Source organism: Capricornis sumatraensis, chromosome 8 (genome assembly GCF_032405125.1).
Source record: "Capricornis sumatraensis isolate serow.1 chromosome 8, serow.2, whole genome shotgun sequence".
Lineage (NCBI taxonomy): Eukaryota > Metazoa > Chordata > Mammalia > Artiodactyla > Bovidae > Capricornis > Capricornis sumatraensis.
In genome coordinates this window covers 94,847,526-94,873,759 of record NC_091076.1, presented here as the reverse complement: position 1 = coordinate 94,873,759, position 26,234 = coordinate 94,847,526, and the positions used below count along the sequence as shown (strand labels likewise).

The 26,234-nt window shown below is 52.4% G+C and overlaps 1 protein-coding gene across 2 annotated transcripts; it reads left to right on the top strand.

Annotated features, from left to right (window-relative positions):
* Positions 1-5,677: 5,677 nt before the first annotated feature.
* Positions 5,678-24,886, top strand: DCAKD (dephospho-CoA kinase domain containing). Of its 2 annotated transcripts, none has more exons than XM_068978706.1 (5): positions 5,678-5,749; positions 15,354-15,567; positions 16,205-16,408; positions 20,573-20,660; positions 23,873-24,886. In XM_068978706.1, the coding sequence occupies exons 2-5, from the start codon at positions 15,456-15,458 to the stop codon at positions 24,162-24,164; spliced, it is 696 nt and encodes a 231-aa protein (XP_068834807.1). In that variant the 5' UTR covers positions 5,678-5,749; positions 15,354-15,455; the 3' UTR covers positions 24,165-24,886. The 2 variants fall into 2 exon arrangements, with proteins under 2 accessions (XP_068834807.1, XP_068834808.1); XM_068978707.1 differs by lacking the exon at positions 5,678-5,749 and adding an exon at positions 5,970-6,059.
* Positions 24,887-26,234: the final 1,348 nt, after the last annotated feature.

The window sequence follows — 26,234 nt, the reverse complement described above, 5'->3', positions numbered from 1 at the left end:
CCAACACCTTTTTTTTCTTAATGTCCATTTAATGACTGAATTTTGCCACATGTGACTTCAATGCCTGAGCTTACTTGAATGTCTAAGTAACTAAGCCTGTGAGCCACAACTGCTGAAGCCTGAGCAGTCTAGAACCTGTGCTCTGCAACAAGAGAAGCCACTGCAGTGAGAAGCCTGAGCTCTGCAACGAGGACCTAGCACCGCCAAAAATAAATAATTTTTAAAATGAAAAAAAAAAGCATATAATCCTGTGTAATTCTAGGTAGTTTTTACATATTTTTCAATTAAGTCTTGTTCCTTTTTTTCTGAGGTAAACATCCCCAGCTTTCTGAGCTCCTCAACACACTGCAGTGGCCCCATTTTCCCATCTTGCTTTGCTGGCTCTTCCTATCCACCCGTTCTGGCAAGAGCCTCATACAAGTGAGCGAGGTACAGCAGGCCCCAAAGGATGGCTGAAGGATGTGCCTGTAAACCTCTGCAGATTCTGGAATTTACTCCTAGCGTGCATACCTCCATTGTTCCTTCTCGGTTATGACTGGAGACGATAGAATACAGTTGTTAAGAGTAGGTTCCAGATTCTAACTCCCTGGCTTCTGAGTCTTGGCTCTGCCTGTGACCTGGCAAGTCACTTATCCTTCCTGAGCCCGTGTCCTCATCTGAGACAGTGCACACAAAGCAGTAGTGTTTTCCCCCCAGAAAGTCAGCATCTCTCCTGGTGATCAAAAAAAACCTTTCTCATGATGTCCATCCCAGATCAAGGTCATTGCTGTGCTCCCAGCAGATCAGAGATCCCCTTCTTCAGATGGGCCTAGGAAGGCATGAGCCAGGTCACCTTTATGACTCATTTAGCCAATGGCTTGGAGCACTCATGTCCTGATATGTTGGGCTCTGTGGCAGAAGGTAGACAATTAGGGATGGACCAACACAGTCCCCTCCCTGGGTCCCCTCCATCAGTTGGTAGGCATCTGGTCTGACAGGATACAGTGCAGAAAAGAGTTGAGGGGTGGCCACAGGGTGTAGCAGGAGCCTAGAGGTGGAATCCTTAACCTGGGGAAGGGGTTCTGGAGAAGACGGCTGAGCTGAGTTTTGGTAGCAGAAGCAGACAGACTGGGTGGACATCGTAGGCAGAAGGTATGAAAGTGCGTGCTTTGGCGGTATCAACAAGGAGAAGGATGTGGCCAGCTTGAAGTGTGAGGAGCATTTTGGAAGTTGAGACCAGAGAGGCAGCCAGAAGTCAGACTGGGAAGGGATGCAGCTGCCATGTTGAGGAGTTTGGATTTTACCCTGGAGACTGAGAGCCACGGAAGGATTTTACCTGGAGAGAAAGATGATGCAATTTTTGTTGGAGAAAGATCATACTGGGCAACATCCTGGCTTTCCTAGGAAAGAGAGCTTTTCTCCTCTGAAAAACAGGGCTAGTAGGCTCAATTGTGAAATAGGGGCTGGAGAGATGGTCTTTGGCAGCTCCCTGTCCCCACTAGAGCTCACGCTCAGAAAGGGCATCCTTTTTCCATGTGACAGTCCCTGATATACCAGGTCCCTGGACCACAGTGGGCCCAGCCTTCTGCCTGGTGCTGTGGGATTTAAGAGAGTGCCAAGCATTCCCTGCCCAGAAGGCACTTCCAGTGAAATCGGGGAAACCAGACACACTGGAAACCGAAATAACAAGGCCTGACTGGGTGTGATTAAATGAACTGGATAGATAAGTTAACTGAAGATGGAGGTGGGGCAGGCACTGTAGACCTCTGGGCCAGGGTGGTTAGAAAAGGCTTTCTGGAGAAAGCAGGACTCAAACTAGGCCTTGGAGGCAACTTAAGCCCTGGATTCCCCCATCATGATCGTTTTGGGGGCCCTGTGGACCCACTCCTGAGCTGGAGTCACAGCTGCAGTTTTACTTTGTTTATTAATGTTTAAAATTATTTATTTGGCTGCACCAGGTTTTAGTTGCTGCACGCAAACTCTTAGTTGTGGCACAAGGGATCTAGTTCCCTGACCAGGGATTGAACCCAGGCTCCCTGCACTGAAAGCACCCAGTCTTAGCCCCTGAACCACCAGAGAACTCTCCCTGCAGTTTTACTTTTGTTTGTGTGGTTGTTCAATTTGCAACCATTTCACCCCCCACCCCAAGACCCTTGTTCTATGAAGACAGAACAGGTTGGATTTTCCTCACTTCTTTATCATTTGGGCCAGCACACTGGTTTTTTTTTTGTTCTTGTTTAACAAGTCATGTCCGATTCTTTTGCAACTCCATGGACTGTTGCCCACCAGACTCCTCTGTCCATGGGATTTCCCAGAATACTGGAGTGGGTTGCCATGTCCTACTCCAGGGGATCTTTCCCAACCCAGGGATCCAATCCATGTCCCCTGCATTACAGGGGGATTCTTTAGTACTGAGCCAGAGGGAAGTCCAAGCCCTCAATTAATATTTGTTGGATTAATTAATGTTTGACTGGATAAATGAGTGAATAGTGAGAAAGAAGTGACAAGTGCTTCAGGATGTGGAAACGCTGCAGACAAGGGGCAGAGGCAGGAGCACATGGTATGGTGACCACTCATGTGCATAGAGCACTTTATTACTCACAAAAGAGCTCCCACGGTACTGTCTCGTTTGATCCCTACCATCGGTTGTTTTGTTTGACCCTGTGCAGTGAACACGGCTGCTATAATTCTTGTTTTACAATGAGAAGAACAGAAGTTCAATGACTTGTCCAATGTTTCACTGCTACTAAGGATGAGCTTGGACTTGAACCTGTTGTTTTCATGCAAAGTCTAGTGCAGTAACTAAATTGCCTTCTTCCTGTGCCTTTCCCAAGGGGAGACATATGGTAAGACATATGGTAGAACATATGTTTGGAGGAGTGATGAGGGGCCAGGTCACAGAAAGCCTTGAGTTTCAGGCTCATCTTCAGAGTTTGGACTTTATCTCCCAGCTGGGAAGTCTTTTTTTTTCTTTTAAGCTATTTAATAAAGAATAAATATTAATGATATTTGTGAGGGAGAGTATAAAGTTAATTGCATATTAATATTTATTTAAAATAAATATACGGAAAGTAAGTTTAATTTTAAGAACTGAGTCAAAGACCCAGGAGTCAAAGGAGTCATCTCTACTGGACTCGGAGGGCACCAAACGACTTGAAGTAGCTCTGTGGTCTGGGCCTCATGCTAGATGCTAAGGACACAGGGGTGACTGAGATACAGGTCGTTTATCAGGATGAAGTAAGATTGTATATACAGTCCAAGCCAGCTCAAAGTTTATTACTGCCATCCAAAATAACAGAGCGTATGTGTTTGAGCTGAAAAAGTCCTTGATGACATCACCTCAAAACTGCAAAGACAGAGCTTCAGTTCAGAGGAAGTTCCTGGGTTGAAGCCCCTGAAGCTGCCCTTCAGCCTCCAGGATCACCCCAGAGCAGAGATGCAGCTGCTGTTGGCAGATTGGACCACAAAGATGGCTAATTAGAGCCCCCACTTGTACATCGCTAGCTCACGATACTGTAAAGCAGAATCTGTAAGGGGGGAAAAGGATTATCTTGAAGGGATTGCCTAACAATATGCCCTTAGGAAGAGCCTGATACCCTGGGGGAGGCAAAGGCATCTTATTTCTATCACTGCCATGGTCAGTCATTGTTACTGATGGGGATGGGGGAGGGAGGTGGTCTGGGTGTCCTTCTGACGTGACAGAAGTAGGCAAGAGGTTGAGAACCACAAAGTGAGGTTATCTGAAAGTTGTTTAGTCCAGGAAGAGGACTGGGCCATTAGCTCTATAGAATAGGAATTAGAATTGTTTTAATATGATCCTGTGGATTAGAAGAGATATTACCGAAGGAAAAATGGCCAAGATTGAATTTCAGAGACATCATGAAGCTGCCTGGAAAGACAGTGCATTCACCGACACTGGACTTGTCCAAGTAAGCAGAGATGATGTGGAGGAGATTCAAACACTGAACAGGTGTTTGGACCAAATGGCCCCTTTGATCATGAGATGCAATCCTATTCATTGGGTGATGTCAGTCAGTGCTTCTGACCTCAAGAAGAAAGGTTTCAGGGACTGGAGTGATCAGAGAAAGATATTGGATCACTTCATCCTTCAATGTATTGGATCCCTCGTATGCTGGACCCTGGGCCAGGCGCTGATGACGCTAGTGGTGAAGACAAGCTTCCTGCCTTGACGCTGAAAGCAGAGATACAGTTTAGGAAGAGGGAGGAGGAGGCAGGATAGGAGTTAAGGATCACCTACTCATCTGAAAAGACCCTGATGATGGGGGGAAATTGAAGGCGGGAGAAGGGGATGACAAAGAATGAAATGGTTGGATGGCATCACTGACTCAATGGACATGAGTTTGAGTAGGCTTTGGGAGTTGATGATGGACAGGGAAGCCTGGTGTGCTGCAATCCATTGGGTCACAAAGAGTCAGACACGACTGAGCAACTGAACTGAACTGAACTATATGTGGAGCACCCTTAGGTGCTTTTATGTATTTTCAATTCTTTGAACAAGCAGCACAGTAGCCAATATTTGCACTTTAAAAGAGCAGAGGCGAAGTGACTTGGCTAGAGTTGTAAGCATAGAATGAGCTCCATAGCCAAAGTACATGGTAAATGGATTAACCTTTATATGTCAGCTTCCACAACTACTGAGCCCACATACCACAACTAGAGAATCTATGCCATGTGCCACAACTAAGACCCTACACAGCCAAATAAATATATATATTTTAAAATGTCAGTTTCTGGGAATTCCCTCGCAGTCTGTTAGGAGAAGCACACTGACTGAAACAGCCCACCCTGGCCAGGTACCATAGTAACCATTTGCGTGAGTTGTTTTACGATCGGAGGTCCAGGTAAGGAACACGGAACTAACAAGCCATCATCAACCAGAAGAGTTCGGGAAAGGTCCAAAGGAGACACCACATGTCTGACCACCTCCCAGAATCCTTCTCACTGGCATCCATCTTGGCTGAACAAGGTGTCCACCGCCAGGAAGGACTTCTGAGTTAGAATGATTGGCTAAAGACAGCACAATCCCATCACCATGAAACCAGAGGCTGCGAGCCACGTGGCAGAGCAGGTCTCCTAGGTTCCTTTACCCTGCTGCTCTCCGGCTGGGAGCCCTTTCCCAATAAAATCTCTTGCTTTGTCAGCACATGTGTCTCCTCAGACAATTCATTTCCAAGTGTTAGACAAGAGCCCAGTTTCAGGCCCTGAAAGGGGTCCCCCTTCCTGCAACAAGTGCAGTGGTTTCACTGATGAGGGCGGAGTTTAAACCCTGGTGGGGAACTAGGATCCCACAAGCTGCCCAGCCAGGCCAAAATAAATAAAAAATGGGGATGGTAATTGTATCCACCTCAAGGACTGTGAAGATTCAGTGAGAATGCCTACAGAGTGCTGTTAAGACTTGGCAGCAGCCACTACCATGGCTATTGTTACCAATGCCAGAGGCTGCACAGCTAGTGGTGGCCAGTCCGAACTTGAAGCTAGGCCCCGCCCGCCCCGAGTTTCTTCCAGCTTGCAAATAAATGTTTCAGCGCCCAGGGCACAATAATCCTGCGATCCCCACCTGCGGAGCACTCTAGGAAGGCGCGCCTTCCGGGTCCCGCCCCCAGTCGCCGGCCCCGCCCCACTTCAGCTGGCCGGACGTCCGGTCCACGTGCGCGCGCTCCCGAGGCCCCGCCTGTCTTCAGAAAGCCACCCAGTAAGCGCCTCTGAGATTGGGCGAGCGGCGGCGGGCAAGCCGGGTCAGAGTCCCAGGGTACGTAGCGCGCCGCATGGGCAAGTGGGAGCGGCCGGACCCGGGTTAGGGGCCTGGCCGGTTTGCGGCCCCTGGGGTCACTTTGTCTACTCTGTCATTCAGGCTGTCGCGCCTGTAGTGCTTCGTCCAGCCTGGAGGCATTGTGTCCAGGCGCCGTATTGGCGCAGTAGCCGTGCTGGGCTGGCGTAGAATACGCGCCTTTCTTTTGAGCCTCGGTTACAGTTTATTGAGCACATACTATGTAGCAGCTCTTGGTCAAACGCTTTTACCTCCGTGGCTCATTGCCTTGACAACAACCCTACTAAGTAAGGTAATGTTTTAGAGCTGTGGAAACTGAGAAAGGTTTTCACTAGAAAGCAGTGGAAGTAGTGGATTTAAACCAAGGTTCAGGCCAAAGCCGCTTCCCTCGTAGCTCACTCGGTAAAGAATCTTCCTGCAGAGTGCAGGAGACCCGGGTTCGATCCCTGGGATGGGAAGATCCCCTGGAGAAGGAAATGGCAACCCACTCCAGGGTTCTTGCTTGGAGGGTTCCATGGACAGAGGAGCTTGGCAGCTACAGTCAATGGAGCCCCAAGAGTCGACCCGACTTAGCGACTAAATAACCACCCCCTGCACTTTAGACCTTTGTGGTCAGATCTAAATTTGATTTTTGAATCCAGCCTCTGCCATTTCCAGTTGTGTGACTGTGGGTACCGCTCCGACTCTTGCTTGCTCGCATGAAACTTTGGTGGCATGGAGTTCCCAACTCTTGCGTTGATGAAAAGAGCAGCCTACTTCTCTCCCCCCTCCCCGCTTCCCAGATGGAGGCGTTGGCGCCTCTGGCGCTGAGTTTGTTTACGAAGTTTGCAAAAATTTTTCTGTCTCTTAGTTATGGGGAAGTTTTCACCCAAATGAACCTTGACATTAAGGCCTAGTTTTAAAGTTGAGGAAATGGAAGGCTTTGAAATGTGTTTTCTTTGGGGCTGGGAGTGCTGCTGCTGTTAAGTCACGTCAGTCATGTCCGACTCTGCGACCCCATAGATGGCAGCCCACCAGGCTCCCGTCTCTGGGATTCTCCAGGCAAGAATATTGGAGTGCAGATTTGCCTAAATAAGTCAGATGGATTTGGCAGGGTGCGGACAAGCCTGGGGACACGGTGACATAATAGAGATAGGGCTATGATAGGAAGTGGACAGGCCGGTTGGAGTAGTTTTCCCTTATGAGGGCCCTAAATTCCCACCAAATCCTCTTTCTTTAGATCAAGGTCTGAAACTGTCCTCATGGGAAGCCTGTTCAAAGGGTTCAGAACCTCACTTGGTTCCTGTGCCCTTACGACTGAAGGCAGGCCAGCAGTAGCCATTGAGCTCAGCTTCCTTTTGGAAACTACCCACTTTTCACATTTTTAGGTTGCTAAAATTTTCCTCTGAAAGTTTCAATAGTTGCAAAGGCTGTGATTTCTGGTTAATTGTAAATATTGACATCTTTAAAATGAAACTGTCAAGGCACTTAAGTCTGCAAAGGAATCTAAATACCATAGTGATTTGATTTTCCCTCATCCTTAGAAAAGATTACACAAACCAGCTTTTATTGAACAGTTGAAATTTTACATGTTCCTTTTTCCGCCTTGAACTCCTGTTTCCACTTAATTTCCTCCACAGAATTTCTTTTTCTAGTCAAATCAGTTTTATACTCGAAAGTCTTTGGTTTGTTGTTCTGCTCTGCTACAAAAATACTCATAAAAACTAAAACATTTTTGAAAATTGTGCTGTCATACTATTAAACATTTTCTTTTAGACTGAGTTCCAAAATTGTAAAATACAAAACCGACCAAAATAACTAGTTTTGATCATTGTTAAACCTAACTCTTATTTGAAATGCTTCTCTTAATAAGCTGAGTGGAACTTTTTCTTTTAATTCATATAGGTATCCCTGTATATTTGCTAGAGTTGATCTCATGTGACCTCAGCCTGCAGTGGCTTTGGAGTGGGGCTTGGGTTCCCAGCCAGAGGTTGAGGCTGGGTCGCGGCAAGAAAGCTCTGGATCCTAGCCACTAGACCCGTGGTCAGTGACAAGGGCCCTGGCCCTTCAGCTCTGCAGAAAAGAATTTCCACAAAGACGGAAAGTGTTGAAGCAAGTAAAGTATTTATTAGGAGGAAAAAGACTGCAGTACGTATGGTTAGACACACGGGGCAGACTCAAAGGGGGAGTCCCTGAGTTGCTGAGTCTCGGCCTCGTGGTAGTTTGATTACTTTTATGGGGTATTTCTTCCCCATTTCCTTTGGCTAGTCATTACGATTTGCCTGGTTCACAGTCCATATTCGTTATACCTTAAGATCCTTCCATGTGGGCATACGCATCTTTTAGCCAAGATGGATCCTACCGAAAAGGCATCTGGGTAGATCATCCCTTGGCATGATTCCCCTTTGGCCTCCTAGGAGCCTTTTCTGTCCATGTGTGTTCAGGGAGGTCTGACTTCAGGAATGAGAAATATGTGGCCTCTGTAGGGTCCAGCCTCCTCCCTTAATTGTTCTGCTGTGAACGTCTTGGAGTTTTTTGGTCAATAGAGAATGAATCTCCAATTTTTTTACCCTGGGAGGTGGGGGTGGGGGCATCTGCCTCATGCCTCAGAATGAGCAACTAACCCTAACCCTGCTTACCCATGAGCTGGACATTTAGCTGTGTGCTTCATGTATTCAGGGGCTTCCCTGGTGGCTTGGATGGTAAAAATTACCCAAAACACGAGAGACCGGAGTTCAATCCCTGGGTCGAGAAAATCCTCTGGAGAAGGGAATGGCTACCCACTTCAATATTCTTGCCTGGAGAATTCCGTGGCCAGAGGAGCCTGGAGGGCTATACAGTCTATACAATCGCAAACTGAACGACTGACACTTTGTGTATTCAATAGATGCTTTTTGAGGCCCTTCTACTTATTGGGCCCTGTTTTAAGCACCTGAAATACAATAGTGCTCAGATTCTAGGGGGAGAGGCACATTACATCAAATAATCACATAGACGTATTTGAGGGGTGATAAGCGCAGTGAAGAAACGTGGAACATGAGGGAAACAGAGGGATGCTACTTTATATATTCAGGACAGTCTGATTGGGTAGCAGTGGGACAGAGAAGGGGAAAGGGGCCTTGTGACCTTTGGGAAAAGGGTCCTGCATGTGGAGGGAACAGCCAGCGTGTCCACAGGCCCGAGGTGGGAGGTGCCCAGCACAGTCAAGGGGTAGCAAGGGGCCAGGGTGACTGGAGGGTCTCATTTGACGGGGGGAGTGGGAGGAAGTGCCCAGAGAGGCTGGAGCTGAGTCTGTCCAGAGACGCATGGGAACTCTGAGACGGAGAGGTGATCTTAGGATCACGCTAGCTGCTGTGTGACCAGCAGACTGTCGGGGAGCAAAGGTGGCAGCAGATCACTCAGAAATCACTGCAGTGACCCGGGAGCCAGACGCAGGGCTGGGGGGAACCAGGCGTGTCTGGGAGGTAGAGCTGGCAGGGGCAGGTGGGTTGGATGAAGATGGTGAGAGAGGAACCGGAAGGATGCTGAGGGTTTGGGGCTGAGCAACTGAAAGGTCGGAGGTGCCCTTCAGGGAAAGGAGTAGACCACCGCACAGACGCGTCACACGCGGAGTTAGGGAAGATGAGGCGATGGTGGCATATGGTACCTCATTCAGTCCTGATGAAACCCCTGTGCGTAGTTATTTTTATTATTGACTGCGCCATGCAGCATTCAGAATCCTAGCTCCCCCTCAGGAATTGAACCCAGGTCCCCTGCATTGGGAGCTTGGAGTGTTAACCGCTGGACCACCAGGAAAGTCCCAAGTACTCATTATTAATCCCAGTTTATACGTAAGGAAACAGAAGCCCACAGCGCTGAAGTCTATTGCCCGAGGCCACATGGCTGCCATCCCAGCCCAGGCCCTGTGACTTCACAGCCCCTGTGACTTCACAGCCCCTGAGGTTTGCCCTTCCCTGTGATCACTTTTCTGTGTGACCCTACATAGTTGTCCAGTCCAAACAACCTCCATGTCCGCCCATAAAACCTCCCTGGAGCAGTGGTGTGTGCCTGGAGGGGGCTCTAGAAGAGAGACCTGCCTTTCCTCGGTGTTGGCAGGGCAGAGGGAGAGGCAGGCTGAGCGCCACCCCTGCTCTGGGGACTCCCGCCAGCTCCTAGCAGCCTGGAGGAGGAGGTGCTGACTTAATATAGGTCCAGCGGACGAGGAGAGCTTGGACTCAGGTTTAAACAGCAGCCTCTCACCAATAATGAAAGATTAGGAGTGGGGAAAGCATAGATAAAAATAGCACTTACTAGTTAACTGGAAAACAATATATTTTTGCAACCTCTGGTTCCACAAGAAAATAATTGGGTCCCAAGGTAGGGAACGACTCGTTTTCATGAATGATTATATTGATCATTGGAGCAAAGTGGATACACCCGCTTTGGAAAGTAATTCAAAGGAAAGGCTCGTGGCCCAGCCCAGGGTGAAGTCCTGAGAGGCTGCAGAGGAGGAAGGAGGCTGGAAGTTAATGAGGGAGCAGACTCCTGGCCCCAGCCGGCAGGTGTGGGGCTGTTGGTTGGGAGACACAGAACAAGAGAAGTCTCTCCCAACCAAGCCCCAAGCTCTCCTAAGGGAGCAGAGAGTGTCCATTTACATATCAGTTCCTTACTCTGCTTGAAGCTGCTGGGTGTTCTGTTTGTCTCCTCTTTTCTCCAGAAGGGATTTACTAGCAGTGAGCAGTGTGTTCTCCTGGGTAGAGGAGCACGCTGGGAGCCTCCCCTGTGCTGATGAAGGGAGAATGTGGCCCCAAGTATTTCCGGTCCCCTTCCCTGCTCATGGAGTTGTTCTGTCGTTCGTTCTACGATGGTCATCAAACACTATCAGAATTAAAAGGGAGCTTTGGTGGAGAGCTCCATGGGTGCTAAGTACTGTTTTAAGCGCTTTACATATATTAATTCATTTACTTTTCATGGCAACCAGGAGTAGGGCTCCTTAGCTCCATTTTACAGATGAGGGTTATATAACTCAAAGGAAGGTTAAATAAGGTGACCAGTATCACCTGGTGAGTGACAGACCCTGGACCCTGGGCTAGATGCTAGGGACAAAAGGGTCCAAGCGCTGGACACGGCTTGTGGCCTTGTGGAGCTTAATTTATCTAACACATCATGCAAACAGAAGTACAAAGCCAGATGGGCGCAAGGGAGGAAGAGGAAATGAAGCGGTGAGAGGTGTGAGGGGCCCAGGTTGGATTAAGAGGGGCACGAGGCTGTACTGGGAGAGGTGACCTGCTGCTGTCAGGCCCTGACTCAGGGTGACCACTCTGGTGCCTCAGTTAAAGCAAGGACCCCTGTCCTTCCTGATCCCCTCCCCTACTTAGCACTGCTTCCCATATTGTGAGCTTTCTGTTTCTATACCTCCTTCAGTGGAGTGTGAGCTCCGGGAGGGGCAGGCGCCCTTGTTCTGAACAGTGCCTGGTGCCTGATTGGCTGAGGAGTCAGCCAGGAGGTGAGGGCGGCGGACAGGGGAACCACAGAGGTGGGGGCTCCGAGGTAGGAAAGAGCCTGCGTGTTCAGGGACAGGCAGCAGGCACGTGTGACGAGCACAGGTGCGGACGAGGAGTGACGGAGGGGATGGGAGCGGGGGTGGACAGTGAGCGGTATCACAGGACCCTCCGAAGTCGAGGAGGAGGAGGAGGAGGAGAAAACCAGCGAAGGTTTTAGACGGGAATGACAGGAGCAGATGTTCACGTTAAGCCACGAGCCTGGCTGCCTTGAGAGAAGCAAGGCAGGGCCTGGGGGGAGGGGGTGCCAGGTCACGGGCTTCTGCAGGGGTCTAGGGTGCGGGTGGCTTAGGTTAGCAGGGTGGGCATGGTGGATTGAGAATTCCCCAGATGGCACGGCGCCGTCTGGAGGCCCGTGAAACAATCTACTCTCATTGTTCCCTGAGAAACCCTGCCAGGGGAGATTCCAAGAGAGGTCAGCCTTCCCCAAATGTATTTTCTTTGTCGTCTCCAGACCATGGGGGCCCAAGAGGTTAAAACCAAAGGGCCCAGCAGTAGTGGAGCACACCAGCATTCTGTCGTCACCTCACAGGGCTGAAGACCCCCACCTCTCTACTCCCAGTCCTACCCTTGCTTTACTCCCTGGCTCCTCCCCGCCGCCCCGGGATCCCAGGCCCAGGACCGGTTCTGGAATCCAGCTCCCACTCACTAGCTTCTCTTTGTCGCTGTGGGCCCTGGTGTTGTCCTTCCTTCTCCAGCTAAGCCAACGCTCTGAACAGCTGTGGGTGCTGAGGAGGGAGACGGCCGGCTTCCAGTGGGCCTGTCATTCTTTGGTCGCCCTGGGAAGTTCACTGGACCACAGGAGGGGAGGAAGGACGCGCCAGCGTGACTCACAGCCTACCCCGGGCTGCTGCTGTTCTTTCTGCTGGAAGCCCAGCCCCACGTTTACAGGTGTGGAGACAGAATCAGACGGGGCCAGGCGTTTGGGGCTCTGCTGTTTCTCTCTTCGGAGCACTTCCCACCTTGGGCCAGGCTGCCGAGGAGGCTTCCCAAAATCACAGCTAGTTTTCTGGCAGAGTGCAGAGGCTGGGACCAGGCCTCTCAACTCCAGTCCACGGCCTTCCATTTTCACCGGGATTCTGGTGTCTGATTGGCTGGGACGAGAGTTCCCGCCCTAGATTCAGAGGCAGGGGACTAGGGCGGATGCTGGGATTCTTCTGCACGTTTTCTAGAGTTTCATAGGGGATTCAGATCACAGCCAACTTTAGGATGGCAGTGCCGTGAGGGGAACTGGAGCTTCTACAAAGTGATGGTTTTTGAGCCACACCAGGAAGAGGATGTCAGAGGTGGCCACTGCTCCTGTAGGTGGCTGGGGCGGAGCTACAGGGCAGGTCTGGGTAGGACCAGGAGCCTGACTTCCAGGCAGCTTGGAACCTAAACCTTTCCTCCTTGCTGAGCCTTGAGGGTCTGGTGGGCCCTTGGGTCCGGGCGGCTCCTGGGGGCAGACCGGCGCTCCCGAGCCCCAGGGTGGGCACCATGTGACAGCTTTCGGTCTCCTGTCAGTGTTCTCTTCTTGGCTGGTTTCATTTGTTACTGTCTGTCTCGCCAAGCTTTCCTGAGGGGCAAGACCTGTGTTTTGCTTTGGTTGCTGCAAAGCCCAGAGGGGCTCAGTCAGCGGTTTGTGAGGGAGCGTGCTGTGGAGGGGCTTATGGGACTGGAACAGCTGGTATTTGTCTGGCCCCTTTAAGCCAGGGGCTCGCAGCCTCCCAGAGCATGCACGCCTCCATGCTCTCGCCCTTCCCAGCGGAGGCCAAGCCGCTGTGAGTCTGTTTCTACAGATAGTCAGCCAGGGCCCCGAGAAGGGGAGATCCTCACTAGGTTACCCCAGGAGCCAGGGGCAGACACTGAGCCTGTGCCCTGATGGTCGTGCGCTAGACTCGGCCCCCTGTTCTGCAGAGGGAAAAGCAGTGTGATCGTCAAGAAAACATTTTTCTTTGGCCCTGCAGATGTACGCACCCTCCTTATTTCTTCTTAATCTAAATGTAAATTAATTTCCCATTCCTTGAGTACATGAAGGCAGAGGTCTGGACACAGAGTTAGGAGCCCCGATTTCCATCCAGTCTCTGCTTTTAGCTGTGATCCTGGGCAAGTCCCCTCTTCTCTGGTCCTCAATCTATATCATCATAAACAAAGAGCCCGTCCGAAGCCCTGTGACACAGCAGAACCCCCTGGGTGCCTCCACCCCTCTCCCCCGAGACCTGGTGCAGTAGGTCTCCAGAAGGGTCCTGTCCTGTGTACAGGCAGGAGGTGAGGTGTGCTCAGCCACGTGGTCTTCCAGGCTTCTTTACCCAACCCAGCAAACTTGGGCGACCAGGTTGCTCTCATTGATGAGGTGTCAGGCTCCTGTGGAGATGCAGGCCCTGTCCTTTCCTTCATCGGCTCATTTCAGTACTGTGGTTCAGTCGCTAAGTCGTGTCTGACTCTTCGTGACCCCATGGACTAGCACGCCAGGCCTCCCTGTCCCTCACCATCCTGGAGTTTGCCCAAGTTCCTGTCTATTAAATCAGTAATACCATCCAACCATCTCATCCTCTGCTGCCCTCTTCTCCTTTTGCCCTCCGTCTTTCCCAGCATCAAGGTCTTTTCCAGTGAGTTAGCTGTTCGTGTCAGGTGGCCTAAGTATTAGAGCTTCAACTTCAGCATCAGTCCTTCCAGTGAATATTTAGGGTTGATTTCCTTTAGGATTGACTGGTTTGATCTCCTTGCTGTCCAAGGGACTCACAAGAGTCTTCTCTAACACCACAATTTGAAAGTATCAATTCTTTGGCACTCGGCCTTCATTATGGTCCAACTCTCACATCCGTACATGACTGCTGGAATATAAGTTCAAACAAAGTGTAATCAGGACAGTAAATCTGCTGTTTAACTCCCCCCCCCCCCCCAAAAAAAAAGTCCTGTGACAGATTTCAAGGTCCTGGAAATGCTTCGACACTTCTGAAGGAAGGATGAGAGAGACCTGGCCTTCAATATAATTTCTCCCAGCTTGGGAACAAAGTCCAGGACATGGTAACCATGTCCTGAAAATACAACATAGCTTAAAATCTACGGTGAGAGTTTGCAGTTGCAGGAGTGGAGACCTAATTTTGTGAAAGTCTCTTTTCCTCTCCGTGCCTTGCCACACGAGCGTCACCCCCAGCGGCCACCCTGCACCAGCACCCTCACCTCCATTCCTGGTCACTTAGCATGTGAGTGGTAGTGTGCTAAGGGCTGGAGATGCATTTTCTCAGTCAGTCTGCGGAGTTTCTGCACAAAGCCCTTAGGAGGCAGGTTCTGTCATCCCCATTTTATGGATGAGAAGACTGAGGTTCCCAGAGGGAGGTGACTTGCCCTGGATTGCATGGCATGTAAGTGGAGGAGCTGAATTTGAAGGGATACATGCTTCTAGCCTCTGGGCTGTATTGTAGCTTCTCCGTCTGAGAGCCACAAGTCGCGACGCCAGGTTTAATGCTGTCTCCCTGCCAAGCCTGTCATCCTTTCCTCATTATTCTTGGCATGCTCCATCCTTCTCCGAACTTTGGGCTAAGTGGCCCCCCAGCCTACCTGCCGCTGGGCTCCCCACCTGGGTCACTTCTTCGATGAGGAGGAGGGATTATTCCTCTCAGTCCCGACCAGCTGCCCAGGCTGTCCCGGTGCCAGCCCTAGGGCACACGGGCAGGCCGTTTCTTCCTGTGAGCCTCTTGTCCAGACGAGGAAGTGGAGGCTGGGGGCATCTGGAGAGTGCCTTGGGTTCACCCCAGAGGGACAGCTGTCCCTTTCCTGTGGGAAGTTTGCCCTCAGTGGGGTATCGCCACCTCCAGAAAGCTCTCTTTGCTTAACAGCACTTGACTTTGCTCTGCCTATTCAGCGTTTTGATAGCTAAATTTGCAAAGTGTTAGTTTGCCTTCTTTGTGAATGTTTTTAAAAGAATACCGGAGGCCTCTCCTTAAAGAGTTTTGTGTCTCAGGTGGATCCAGAGCCCCTGAGGCTCAAGCCGTGGCACTGCCTGGCCAGGTTGTGTCTGCCTCGCTTTGCCTCACCTTCCCCCAGCCTCTTGGCCCCACACTGACCAGGCCTGCTCTGTCCCACAGGCAGGACCTTCCGGCGTTCCTGTGGAGGACCCTCACCACTTGGCCCCTGTGACTCCGGACTCCTGATTCTCGGTCTCACCGACCTCCCTCCTTCCTGGAAAGATGTTCCTGGTGGGCCTGACAGGGGGCATCGCTTCGGGCAAGAGCTCGGTGATCCAGGTGTTCCAGCAGCTGGGTTGTGCGGTGATCGATGTGGACGTCATTGCCCGGCACGGTGAGCTGTGGGCACAGCTGTACCCTGCAGCTCCTCTCTTGCTTCCTTCCTTCCATCAGGCCTCACCGTTTGACAGGCCTTTCCCATCAGCCTGGCCTCCTGCTCCCACGCCCTGCGGCACCCCCTCTCCTGCTCACTCTTCCCTCCCCTCACCCCATGACCAACACGAGGGATTCTGGGGGCTCTGGTCCCCACCCTAACTGCTTTCCCTCCTCTGGGTTTTAAAACATTATTTGTTCATTTCTGGCTATGCTCGGTCTTCATTGCTGCGCAGCCTTTTCTCTAGTTGCAGCAAGAGAAGGCTGCTCTCTGGTTGCGGTGCACGGGCTTCTCGTTGCGGTGCTCCTCTTGTGGAGCACGGGCTCTAGACACACGGGCTCAGTAGTTACGGCATGTGGGCTTAGTGGCCCCCTCAGCACATGGGATCTTCCCGAACCAAGGATCGAACCCACGTCCCCTGCTTTGGCAGGTGGATTCTCAACCGCTGGACCATCAAGGAAGTCTCCCTCATTTTTTTTTTGCTCCAGCTGAAAGAAGCACCCCTGGGTTGCCCCATCATTTTGCCTGTAGCCCTTAGGAGTCTCCTTGTTGACCTGGAGACTCCAGAGAATGACCCAGGTTCCTCTTCCTGCCCCAGTTGTCCAGCCGGGATACCCCGCCCACCGGCGCATCGTGGAGGCCTTTGGCACCGAGGTCCTGCTGGAGAATGGCGACATCGATCGCAAGGTCCTGGGCGACCTGATCTTTAACCAGCCCGACCGGCGGCACCTGCTCAACAGCATCACCCACCCCGAGATCTGCAAGGAAATGATGAAAGAGACCTTCAAGTACTTCCTCCGGGGTAAGTCCTGGACCTGGGACCAGGCAGGGCAGAGCCAGTTCCTCCAGGCACAAACGTTTCTGTGCAGAGAGATTGTCCATGGAGGGAGGAACCAGTTTTCATGCAGGCTGTCGAATTCACTCTGCTCATTGGCATCCCCTGTGCAGCCGGGTACCAGCCCCAGAAAGATGAAGTGATGTTCCTCAACTTTTAAGGGAGTGGACAGTTTAATGAGAAGAGGCACTTGAGGCTTTTGAGCCCTGAACTCCAGGAATCTGATTTTTCTCGTAGGGGTGGGAGTAATAATTGATGTTTTTGTCGTGGTTTAGTTACTAAATCTTGTGTGACTCTTGTGACCCCATGGACTGTAGCCCACGAGGCTCCTCTGTCCATGGAATCCTGTAGGCAAGAATTCTGGAGCAGGTTGCCATTCCCTTCTCCAAGAGATCTTCCTGACAGAGGGATCAAACCAGCATCTCCTACACTGCAGGTGGATTCTTTCCTGCTGAGCCACCAGGGAACCTTCAGGGAATAATAATAGCAGACGAATAATGGAGTCATAAGACCAGAGTTTAAGTCCCAGCCCTCATGGTTTCCAGCTGCATGACTGTCAGAGTGAGCCCACCCCTCTGCCTGTTTCCTCCTCCGCAAAGTGAGGCTAATAATACCATCTCGAAAGTTCTTAGGGACTAAGAGTCCACACCGTGACTGTGGGTCACCAAGCAAATGTAAACCATGGTCAGAGTTGGTGCTGGTTGAGCTGCCTGGGAGAGTAAATTTGCAGGGTGGAAGGTAGGGAGGCTCCAGCATGGCCAGGGCTGGCAGGGGTGAATTCCAGTGGAGGATAATCCTTCAGGGCTGGGCCTCAGTAGAGAGAGCTAGCTGGGCATGTGCAGGGCCAGCCAAGTGATGGGGCAGCTCTGGAGGAGAGGAGCATATTTGTAAAGCAGGGTCTGTGGCAGCCTTTTTCCCAAGCCATACACTGCATTCCAAGCATGGTTCTTCAGGGCATCATGGGGTCGGGGTGGCCTGATCATTACTGTCCAGGATGGGGTCAGCCCCCAGGAGAAGGGGGAGAGCCCAGAGCGGTGGCTTGGGATCAGGCGACAGGCTGGCCCAGGGCCCTGCAGCGCTGCCTGCCAGCCTCTGGGACGTGGAGCCTCCAGCCCAGGCTCTGAGTTGAAGGCCTGCCTGCTTGTCTGCCATCAGTCACCAGTCACGAGGCTGAGACTTTGCTTCCTGGAGGCTATGAGGAGCCTTCATGTTTTTTTCCAGGCTTTTGCACTGTGATCATGGCCAAATTCTCTCATACATCAGGTTCTCATGTACAGAGTGGGGACCTTCCCCTCCGACCCCACCGCCCTGGCCAGTACCTCCCTGCAGAAGGAAACGGATGAATTGGCAGACAGCCTTGACATTGATACTCCCTTCCCTGCCCCTGAGCCCTGGCCAGGCAGGAGCTAGTCTGGGTGTCCTCCCTGCCAGACCAGCTTTTGCTCCCCATCTCCTTGTCGCAGGCCTCTTTCCCCACTGCCTCCCTCAAGGAGAGTCTCTGGACTCTTGCTGCCTTTGTCCTGCCTCTTGTGTCTGTGCCAGGACCCCTTCTGTCCTCCCCTGCACCCGCCCCTGACCCTCAACCGGGAGTGGGGCCTTCTGCCTTTCATTCCTGCCCTCTCGAGATCTTTCCCAGGCCAGGCGTGAGTACGTACGTCTGCAGAGCTTCAGGGCGGCAGCAGCTCTCCCCTCATGAAATTACACATTAGATAATGTCACCTGGTCCAAAGTTCTCCCGCTGTGTCATCTACCCAGCCTCCCCTCTCCCCAACCACCACCACTTAAATAAAAGCCAGAAAGCTCTTTTCAGCTCGATAAGGTGAAAAATGGGGACGACAGCTGTGGCTTCCTCAGTCCCAGTTTTCCCCTGATGAGTATAACAAATACAACTGTCAGAGTTGGTATAATCAAACGTCAGATAAGATCACCAGCTGTTGGGAGGTCTCCGCGTAGGCAGACGGATGTCTTAATAGAGTCAGGATGGTTTGCAGAGCTTATCAAGCAGGAGCGATGTGACAGCTGAATAGCCCTTTGCCAGCGAACCAAAGAGCTGGCCTCAAGCTCCCGAGAGGGGGCCGAGGAGAAAGGACAGGGACGGGAGAGAAAGGGATGAGAGCGGAGCAGAAAAGGGAGATAAAGGGCCCAGGGAGGATCTGGACTTGGCTCCTGCTCCGGGCTGGGGAGGAGCGGGGAGCCCGCGCTGCCAGCCTCCTTCCTCCAGGAACACTGGTAATGCTGGTAATAGCAGCTATCATCTGTGGAGCCTCAAGCGAGGGTCTGGGTGAGGGGGAGCTGAGTGGTTTACAAACTTTTGCTCTCGTAGGCCTTACCATCTTCCTGTGAGCTGGGTCATCCTTTCACCCACCAACATAGGCGAGGCTTGGTAACGGGGCTGAAGCGAGACAGCAGGGGCTGCCCACCAAGGTGCATCCCAGAGCCCGTTCCTCAACCCTGGCTTCACCTGAAGGTGTCTGTTGAGCTTCCTGAGCATCGAGCCCCGAGGAACAGGAGACCCAGAGGCTTGGGTCACCATGTCCCCTGTACCACCTGGAGCGCAGCTCCCCTATGACGCCCCTGGGATGGTACCACGTGTGGTTGGAAGTGTTCACAGGGGCATTGTCCAAGCCAGGCATGAGTCTCTGGACCAGAGCCAGGGCCCAGCCCTTTCTCACTGCTCCTGGACCCGTGCCAGCTTGTTGACACTACACAGTGGCCACTGGTGTCGAGAACTAGGAGCCCAAAGTGTCTCTGGGTGAGTAGCTCAGGGACGTGTCTGCTCACAGTCGGTGAGGGTGCCGCCCCCTTGGACTGGCCTTGGCTTGTATTAGGTTGGCCAGAAAGTTCATTCAGGTTTTTTCATAGGATGTTGCAGGAAAACCCGAATGAACCTTTTGGCCAATGCAGTAGGTGGGCTAGACAGCGTCTTTTACCCCGTGGGAGTTGGTTCCGTAGTATTAGTCATAACCACCCCAACACCTCCAGACCAGTACATGTACTCCCTGGCTGGAGCTCTACCTCTGATGCCACGAAGCAGCCTCTTTCCTTTGGGGCGGCTCCCGCTGCCCACGTATGAGTTTTTTGGAGAGAATCTATAGATAGCCTTGCGGGACTCTTCAGCAGGGAGCCAGGCTTGGACCTGGCTCCTGGGAGGAGGACCTCTTTTTTTTTTTAATTTAATTAGTTTATTTTTGGCTGTGCTGGCTCTTCGTTGCTGCTTGCGCTGGGCTTTCTCTAGTTGTGCTCAGGCTTCCCACTGTGGTGGCTTCTCTTGTTGCAGAGCACAGCCTCTAGGGTGCGCGGGCTTCAGCAGTTGCAGCTCTTAAGCTCCAGAACAAGTGGTCAGTAGTCGTGGCATACTGGCTTACTTGCCCCTCGGCATGTGGGATCTTCTGGGACCAGGAATCAAACCCACGTCCCCTGCGTTGGCAGGCACGTTCTTTACCATTGAGCCACCAGGGAAGCCCTTTTTGCTCTTTTTTTGAGGAAAGGTGGGTGAAATAGGGCAGAAAGGACCCAGCTACTCCCAGAAACTCTCTCCAGTCTCCTATAATTTGGCTGTGTCATCTCCCTTCAGAAGTGGCAACTCTTTGGGTTTCAGATCAGGGGAACTCAACCCTTTGTCAGCTTCGCCTCACTCTGCTCCAGGCCTCTACTTCAGCCAGAGCCACTCCCATTCCTGGAACCCTCACCTCCGCCCACCTCATTTTCAAGTCTCAGAGGTCCTACCTGCTTTTCAAGGCCACTACAAATGCCATCCCTTCTATAAGGTCTTCCTGGATCATCCACCCCAAAATGACTTTCTGCAATATTCTATCCTGAGTGGCATTGGAACCAGCTAGCATTCAGGTTATTGGAGAAGGAAATGGCAACCCACTCCAGTATTCTTGCCTGGAGAATCCCAGGGACGGGGGAGCCTGGTGGGCTGCCGTCTATGGGGTCGCACAGAGTTGGACACGACTGAAGCGACTTAGCAGCAGCATTCAGGTTATGCCTTTCCTTAGAAGGTCTCCCTGTTCTGTCGGGGAGCTCCTGATGGTGGGGGACAATGGTTTTGGCTCGTTCCCACACTGAGCATGTAGTCCTGTGTGTGCTTACAGAATTGAGTTTGTGCATTTCCTGGCCTCTCCCCAGGATACCGCTATGTGATTCTGGACATCCCCCTGCTTTTTGAGACCAAGAAACTGCTCAAGTACATGAAGCACACGGTGGTGGTATACTGGTGAGTGTGTGGCACGGCCTGGCCCGACTGAGGCTGGAAAGGAGCACCCCCTGGGTAAGGCACGTGCCTGTGAAATGGCTGATCGCATTTTACCCTTTCCCCACATGGTGACCAAGAGGCCCGGGGGGGTTGGGTAGCAGTGCCCAGAGCCTGTAGAAACTGACATCTACAGAGCCAGGCCCAGATATGCCTGGGGGTGGATGTGGGAAGTGATGGCCCCCAGGTGTCTCTCTAGTGCTTGGGAAGGGCTCCCCCTGCTGGCTTTTGGAGGCATTTCAGCCCAGATGCTGGGCCCTGCCCTGGGGGACCATGTTCTATTCAGTGGTTTCCTTTTCCCTCCTGTAGTGCTTCTCAACTTTCCAAACAGCTCCCACATCAATTCACCTCTCAACAGAAGGTAGTCAGGACAGGAGTTGATATTCCTGGGGCACAGGAAACTCAAACCAGGAGTTACAGAATTTGTCTAGGGTCACCCACTGGCAATATGTATGAGCTGAAAGTTGCAGAGAAGGAGCTGTCAGAACTCAGCTAAAAAAGGTGCTTTGTTCTCAGAATCCCTCAGGACATGGAGCAGACTGGCATCCAGGTTTGGCAAACAAGAGGATCAAACTGTCAGAGAAAATGAGTCATAGTCCCAGTGGGGTGTGAGTGTAGATGAGGTTTCAGGGTGTCTCTGCCTTCCAGAAACTTCCGGGATGCCACCCACAGATACAGCAGACACAGAGGTGGGCCCTTGGCTCTGCAGGTATTTTGGGCACAGGGTGGCTCTCAAGAGACTAATGCAGGGGAGGCTCCTGGAACACCGGAGGCAGGGCCTGGAGTGCTCAGCGCCCCCATCACCCTGCCCTCCCAGCTCCTAGCCCTGGGCTGTCATTTAAAGGCAGCCTGAATCTACTGAGCCTGGAGCAGGGACTCAGGCCTCCTCTTCTCTCCCCCGCTGGCCTGTGTCTACCCGTGTAAACCTGTAGCTTCTCTGGGTTCTTTGTTCCCTGTTTGGGAAAGACTGTCAACTGAGGCCAAGCAGACTCCATGAAGACAGAGTTCTCTTTGCCTTAGTTTTAATATAATTCCAAACTTTGTACCAAGGGATCGGAAAAAAAAACAACAACAAAAAACCTCAGAGTATAATGTTTCAGTGAAAGTGTCAGTCGCTCAGTCGTGTTCAACTCTTTGTGACTCCATGGACTGTATCCTGCCAGGCTCCTCTGTCCATGGAATTTTACAGGCAAGAATACTGGAGTGGGTTGCCATTCCTTCCTCCAGGGGATCTTCCCGACTCAGGGATTGAACCCAGGTCTCCTGCTTTGCAGGCAGATTCTTTGTCCTGAGTAAACAAATTAGGACCTGGTTGCATCTGCAGTCACCAGGTGACTCAGGCCTACGTTTCCACCTTCCTCCTCCCATGCTTTCCTTTTGCCAAGAGCAGAGACAGCTGTGGCTCCTGGCAGATAGATGGGGCTTTGTGGATTTGCCAGCTTCCCAGGAGATCCTCCAGCCCCACTCACTGGCCAGAGCCTTCCCAGCGTTCCGGGTACCATACATCCCCCGCTGATATCACATGTGGTTATATGACTCTTGAGAGATACCCAGGAGATAAATGAAGGATTATTTGTCTTTCATAAAAGGGATCTACACTCAACAAAAATAAGTCCATCCCCACAAGGACTCCTTTAACTGGCAAACTACCCCTTGGGCATTTGAGCTAATATGGGGGATTTACCAAAGTGTGATGATACCAAAACGTGATTATTCACTTTTTTGAGGAGCTTGCCAATTGTGGGGTAAATATTTGGGCAAAAATTCCCTTACCCCAAATAACATCAGTCCTTAAACTAACCATATGGGACTCTCTCTGAGCTCCAGGAAGGGCTGTCGGCGAGTTCTGCCTTCACATCCCCGGAGGCCCACTGGTCTCAGCCTTACCCTCTGAAGGATGAGTGCTCACTGGTGGCCCCAAGCCATCTCCATTCTCTCAGCCAGACTTTCCCAGCCACAGATCTGCAGAGTCCCTGACAAGGATTGCATATAGTCCTTGTTCTCAGCCAGGTGGGAACTGGCCCCATGACCTTGACAGCATGCTATCCTCCTAACAAAGGAAGTCAGAAGTCCTACCAACTTTTCGAGGCCAGTACAAACGCCATCTTTATACAAGGTCTTCCTTGATTGGTCAGCCAGAAATGACTTTCTGCCACATTCGGTCCTCAGTGGCTTTGGAATTGGCTAGTGTTCAGGTTATATCTGTCCTTTCTGTCTTGACATCCCAGGAGGTCCTCAGGTCTAGGCCACAGGTAGACTAGAGGGATTAAACTGTAGTCATCAGATCTTCCCATCTTATAACTGGAAAAACTCTGGCCTAGTGGCAAAGCAGAGAGACCCCAGATGGCAGAAAACAGCTGCTGCAGCCTTTTACCCCGTTGTTCCCATCTAGGGGCTTAGGCCGTCAGAGAGCTAGGGGGCTGCTAAAGATGACCCTGCTCCAGAGGACAGCTGGACAGTGCCTGTGTAGCCAAAGCAGGACAGGGAGCTTGCTGAGGAAGGACCAGGCAGTAACATCAGAGCAGGCAAGAGAGGCATTCTTTGTTTTTCCTCTGGAGCTGGGAGACTTGGGTGCTGCTTGGCCTACTGTGCATGCTCAGTCCTGTCTCAAGGGCCAAGGGGACCCAGTTCTCAAGTCCTTGCTCCTGCTGGAAGCACGTTGGGGCATCTTGCTTCTTCCGTGGCCTCCAGCCCAGTGGCCACCGTCTCAGCACAGTCCTTGTGCTCTGAATGTGCTGGGGTGGGTGTGGGGAGACAAGGAGAGGGCTCTTTATGGAAGGCCAGGAAGCTGATTTTTATGCTGCAGGCCCTGGTCCCCAGGGGAACTGCAGGAAGCATTTAGCTTGCAGACCCAGGCCTTTCAGTAAAGGTCACCCATCCAGGGATGCAGGATGTCGCTGATTCCAGGTGACCAAATCCTCCCATTTTAAAATCAAGGAATCTCGGGCCTGGTAGCCAAGCAGAGACCCCAGATGGCAGAAAACAGCTGCTGCCCCTCTTTCCCCTCCCCAGTTATTCTAAGGGGCTTAGGTAGCCCACAGCGGTGCTAGGGTGCTCATGAAGAGTGGGGTGAGGTGGGGGGAAGCCCAAGCTTCCAGGGCTGCCCACCCCTGTACCAAGGGACGAGGAAGTCCAGAGCCTGCAGTGCCTCAGCAGCCCTTCTGCCTGGTCCTTAGTGACCGAGACACACAGCTGACCCGGCTTATGCGGCGGAACAACCTGAGCCGTGAGGACGCAGAGGCCCGGATCAAGGCCCAGCTGCCCCTGAAGGACAAGGTCCGCATGGCCCGCCACGTTCTAGACAACTCGGGCGAGTGGAGCGTCACCAAACGCCAGGTGGTCCTCCTGCACGCGGAGCTGGAGCACTCCCTGGAGTACCTGCCACTGCGGCTCGGGGTCCTCACGGGGCTGGCCGGCATCGTCAGTCTGCTTTACCTGCTCACCCGCTACCTGCTGCCTTCCCCCTAGCTGGACCCTCCAAGGCAGGAACTGCTGGGTCTCCATCTCCTCCGAGGTTGGAACCAGGGAACAAATGCATCGGGTTTCCTCCCAACCCCTCAACACACGCACTCTGGATCTGGGCTGGAGCCCTGCCCTGGGCCGGCCTTTCCTCTGGGCACATACTGCATCCTGTCCAAGGCAGGGAAACAGCCCTCTGTCAGCAGATGCTCCTTTCCACCTCCCCCAGAGCCCCTCCCTCTGGAACCCCCCCCAGAACAGAGTCCAGGAGAGGGTGTGACAGTAACAGTGAGAGACTGTTGTTAATTTCTTGTGGGTGGGGGTGAGGAGCACTCTCAGGGGCTGTCACCAGTGTTTAAAGCTGGGAGGGTCCCTGGGCCTGAACCATCTCCAAGCACTTGCCCCATCATGGCCAAAATGTCCTCTTGGTGGACATCGGGGAATCAGTTTGGACTAAAGGCTGGCCCCATCAAGCAGGATTCCCCGGTAGACTGAAGCCCTCAGCCAGGATACATACAGTAAGGATTCGCTTATGGGCGATGCTATATCCAGGCAGAGGCCAGGCCTCTTCTGAGATGACCCACCACCCCCCGTGGTATTTCCCCAGCACTCCCTGCAGCCCGCTCCCTGCCCCCTACCACTCTGCCTCCCTGAGCTCTTGGTGGTCCACGTACACCTGGATGTTTCTTGCCTCTGCCTTTGCCTGTGCCTGCTCCCCAAGCTAAAATAGCCCTCCTCCCACCCCCACCCCCCACCTGGTTACCCTCCAGCTCAGGCACCAGCTGAAGCTCAGGGCGGGGTTAGGTGCTCTGGGTCACCACCCTGCCACCACTACCATGTTTTACCTGAATCCACAGTATAATAATCAACCAAAAGCTGGTTGGTCTCTCCTAGACTGTAAGCCCTTTGTGGGCAGGAACTGTCTTATTCATCTCTGTCCCTGGTGCAGAGCCTGAGCTGCCACTGGTGCTGAATAAAGTGTGTTGATCTGAAATGCCCCATGCTGCCACTGTACCCCCAGCATCACTGACCAACTGAGGTGCCCAGACTCCGCTCATACCATGTGGGCTTAAGCGTGGCCCCCTCCCACACCAAGACCTGGGCCCCTCACTCCCCCGGCCCTAGAAGGTACAGTCGCCCTCTTGACTTCATCCAGGAGGATTCAGCCAGGTCCTAACATACCTGTGTGAGAGGAGTGGAGGTGCTACGGCAGCCTCACATCCACGTACTCCATCTTCCTTCCCCAACCCAATTAGACTAGTGTGGACATCAGCTTCCTCTTGCCAGAGCCAGCAGACCTGCTGATGTGTTGATCCTGTGGCCAGCAGCCTATTAAAGCCAGAAATGAGTGTGACAAATGCGACTGCTGTGGTGGGCATATTCAGCGCCCCCTTTCCCCGAGCTGCGCATCCTTTAGAGACCAGCTCATTAACTCACTGCAAACCCAGGAGGGGCCGAGGCTGGTCAAGGAGGCTGCAGAGTGGGTCCAGGGCTGGATGAGAATGCCAGAGGGTCGCTGCTTCTGTGGTTTGAGACCCGGAAAGGGGGGAAAGGAGGGAAGGGTATGGACCCCTCCCAGCACCATTACCCCAGTCATGGAGAAGATGGCTCCTCATGAAGACCTGTGACTTGCTGACACCACTGTATTGTGACACCCGGAGGTAACAGTGTATTCTGATTCTCTGCCCAGAGGGATGATCTGGTTTGGGTCAGAGCCAAGGTTCAGAAGTCTGCCCGCTGCGTCCCAGGGCCTGCCGGGAGGGAGCAGACCTGGGATTCCTCTGGCCCATTAGGCTCTGTCTCCTACCTGTGTGACCTCCTGTCTTCATGATGTTTATTTCAAAGAATCTAATGGAGGACCACGGAAACCCTTTGCAAACAGTAAAGCTCGAGTTGTTTTCCCTGCCCCAGTATACCGAATCGGATGCAAGAATGTCAGAGGATGGCCAGTCAGGAAGGTGTGGAGAAAACGCCATCCCGGCCTCCTCTTCCCAGGCTTGGTGGCCCAAGGCGGCCTTAGAGGAATACTACTTCCTCTCAGGCATCACTGCGTGTCTAGGTCGCTCCGGAGCCCCTTGG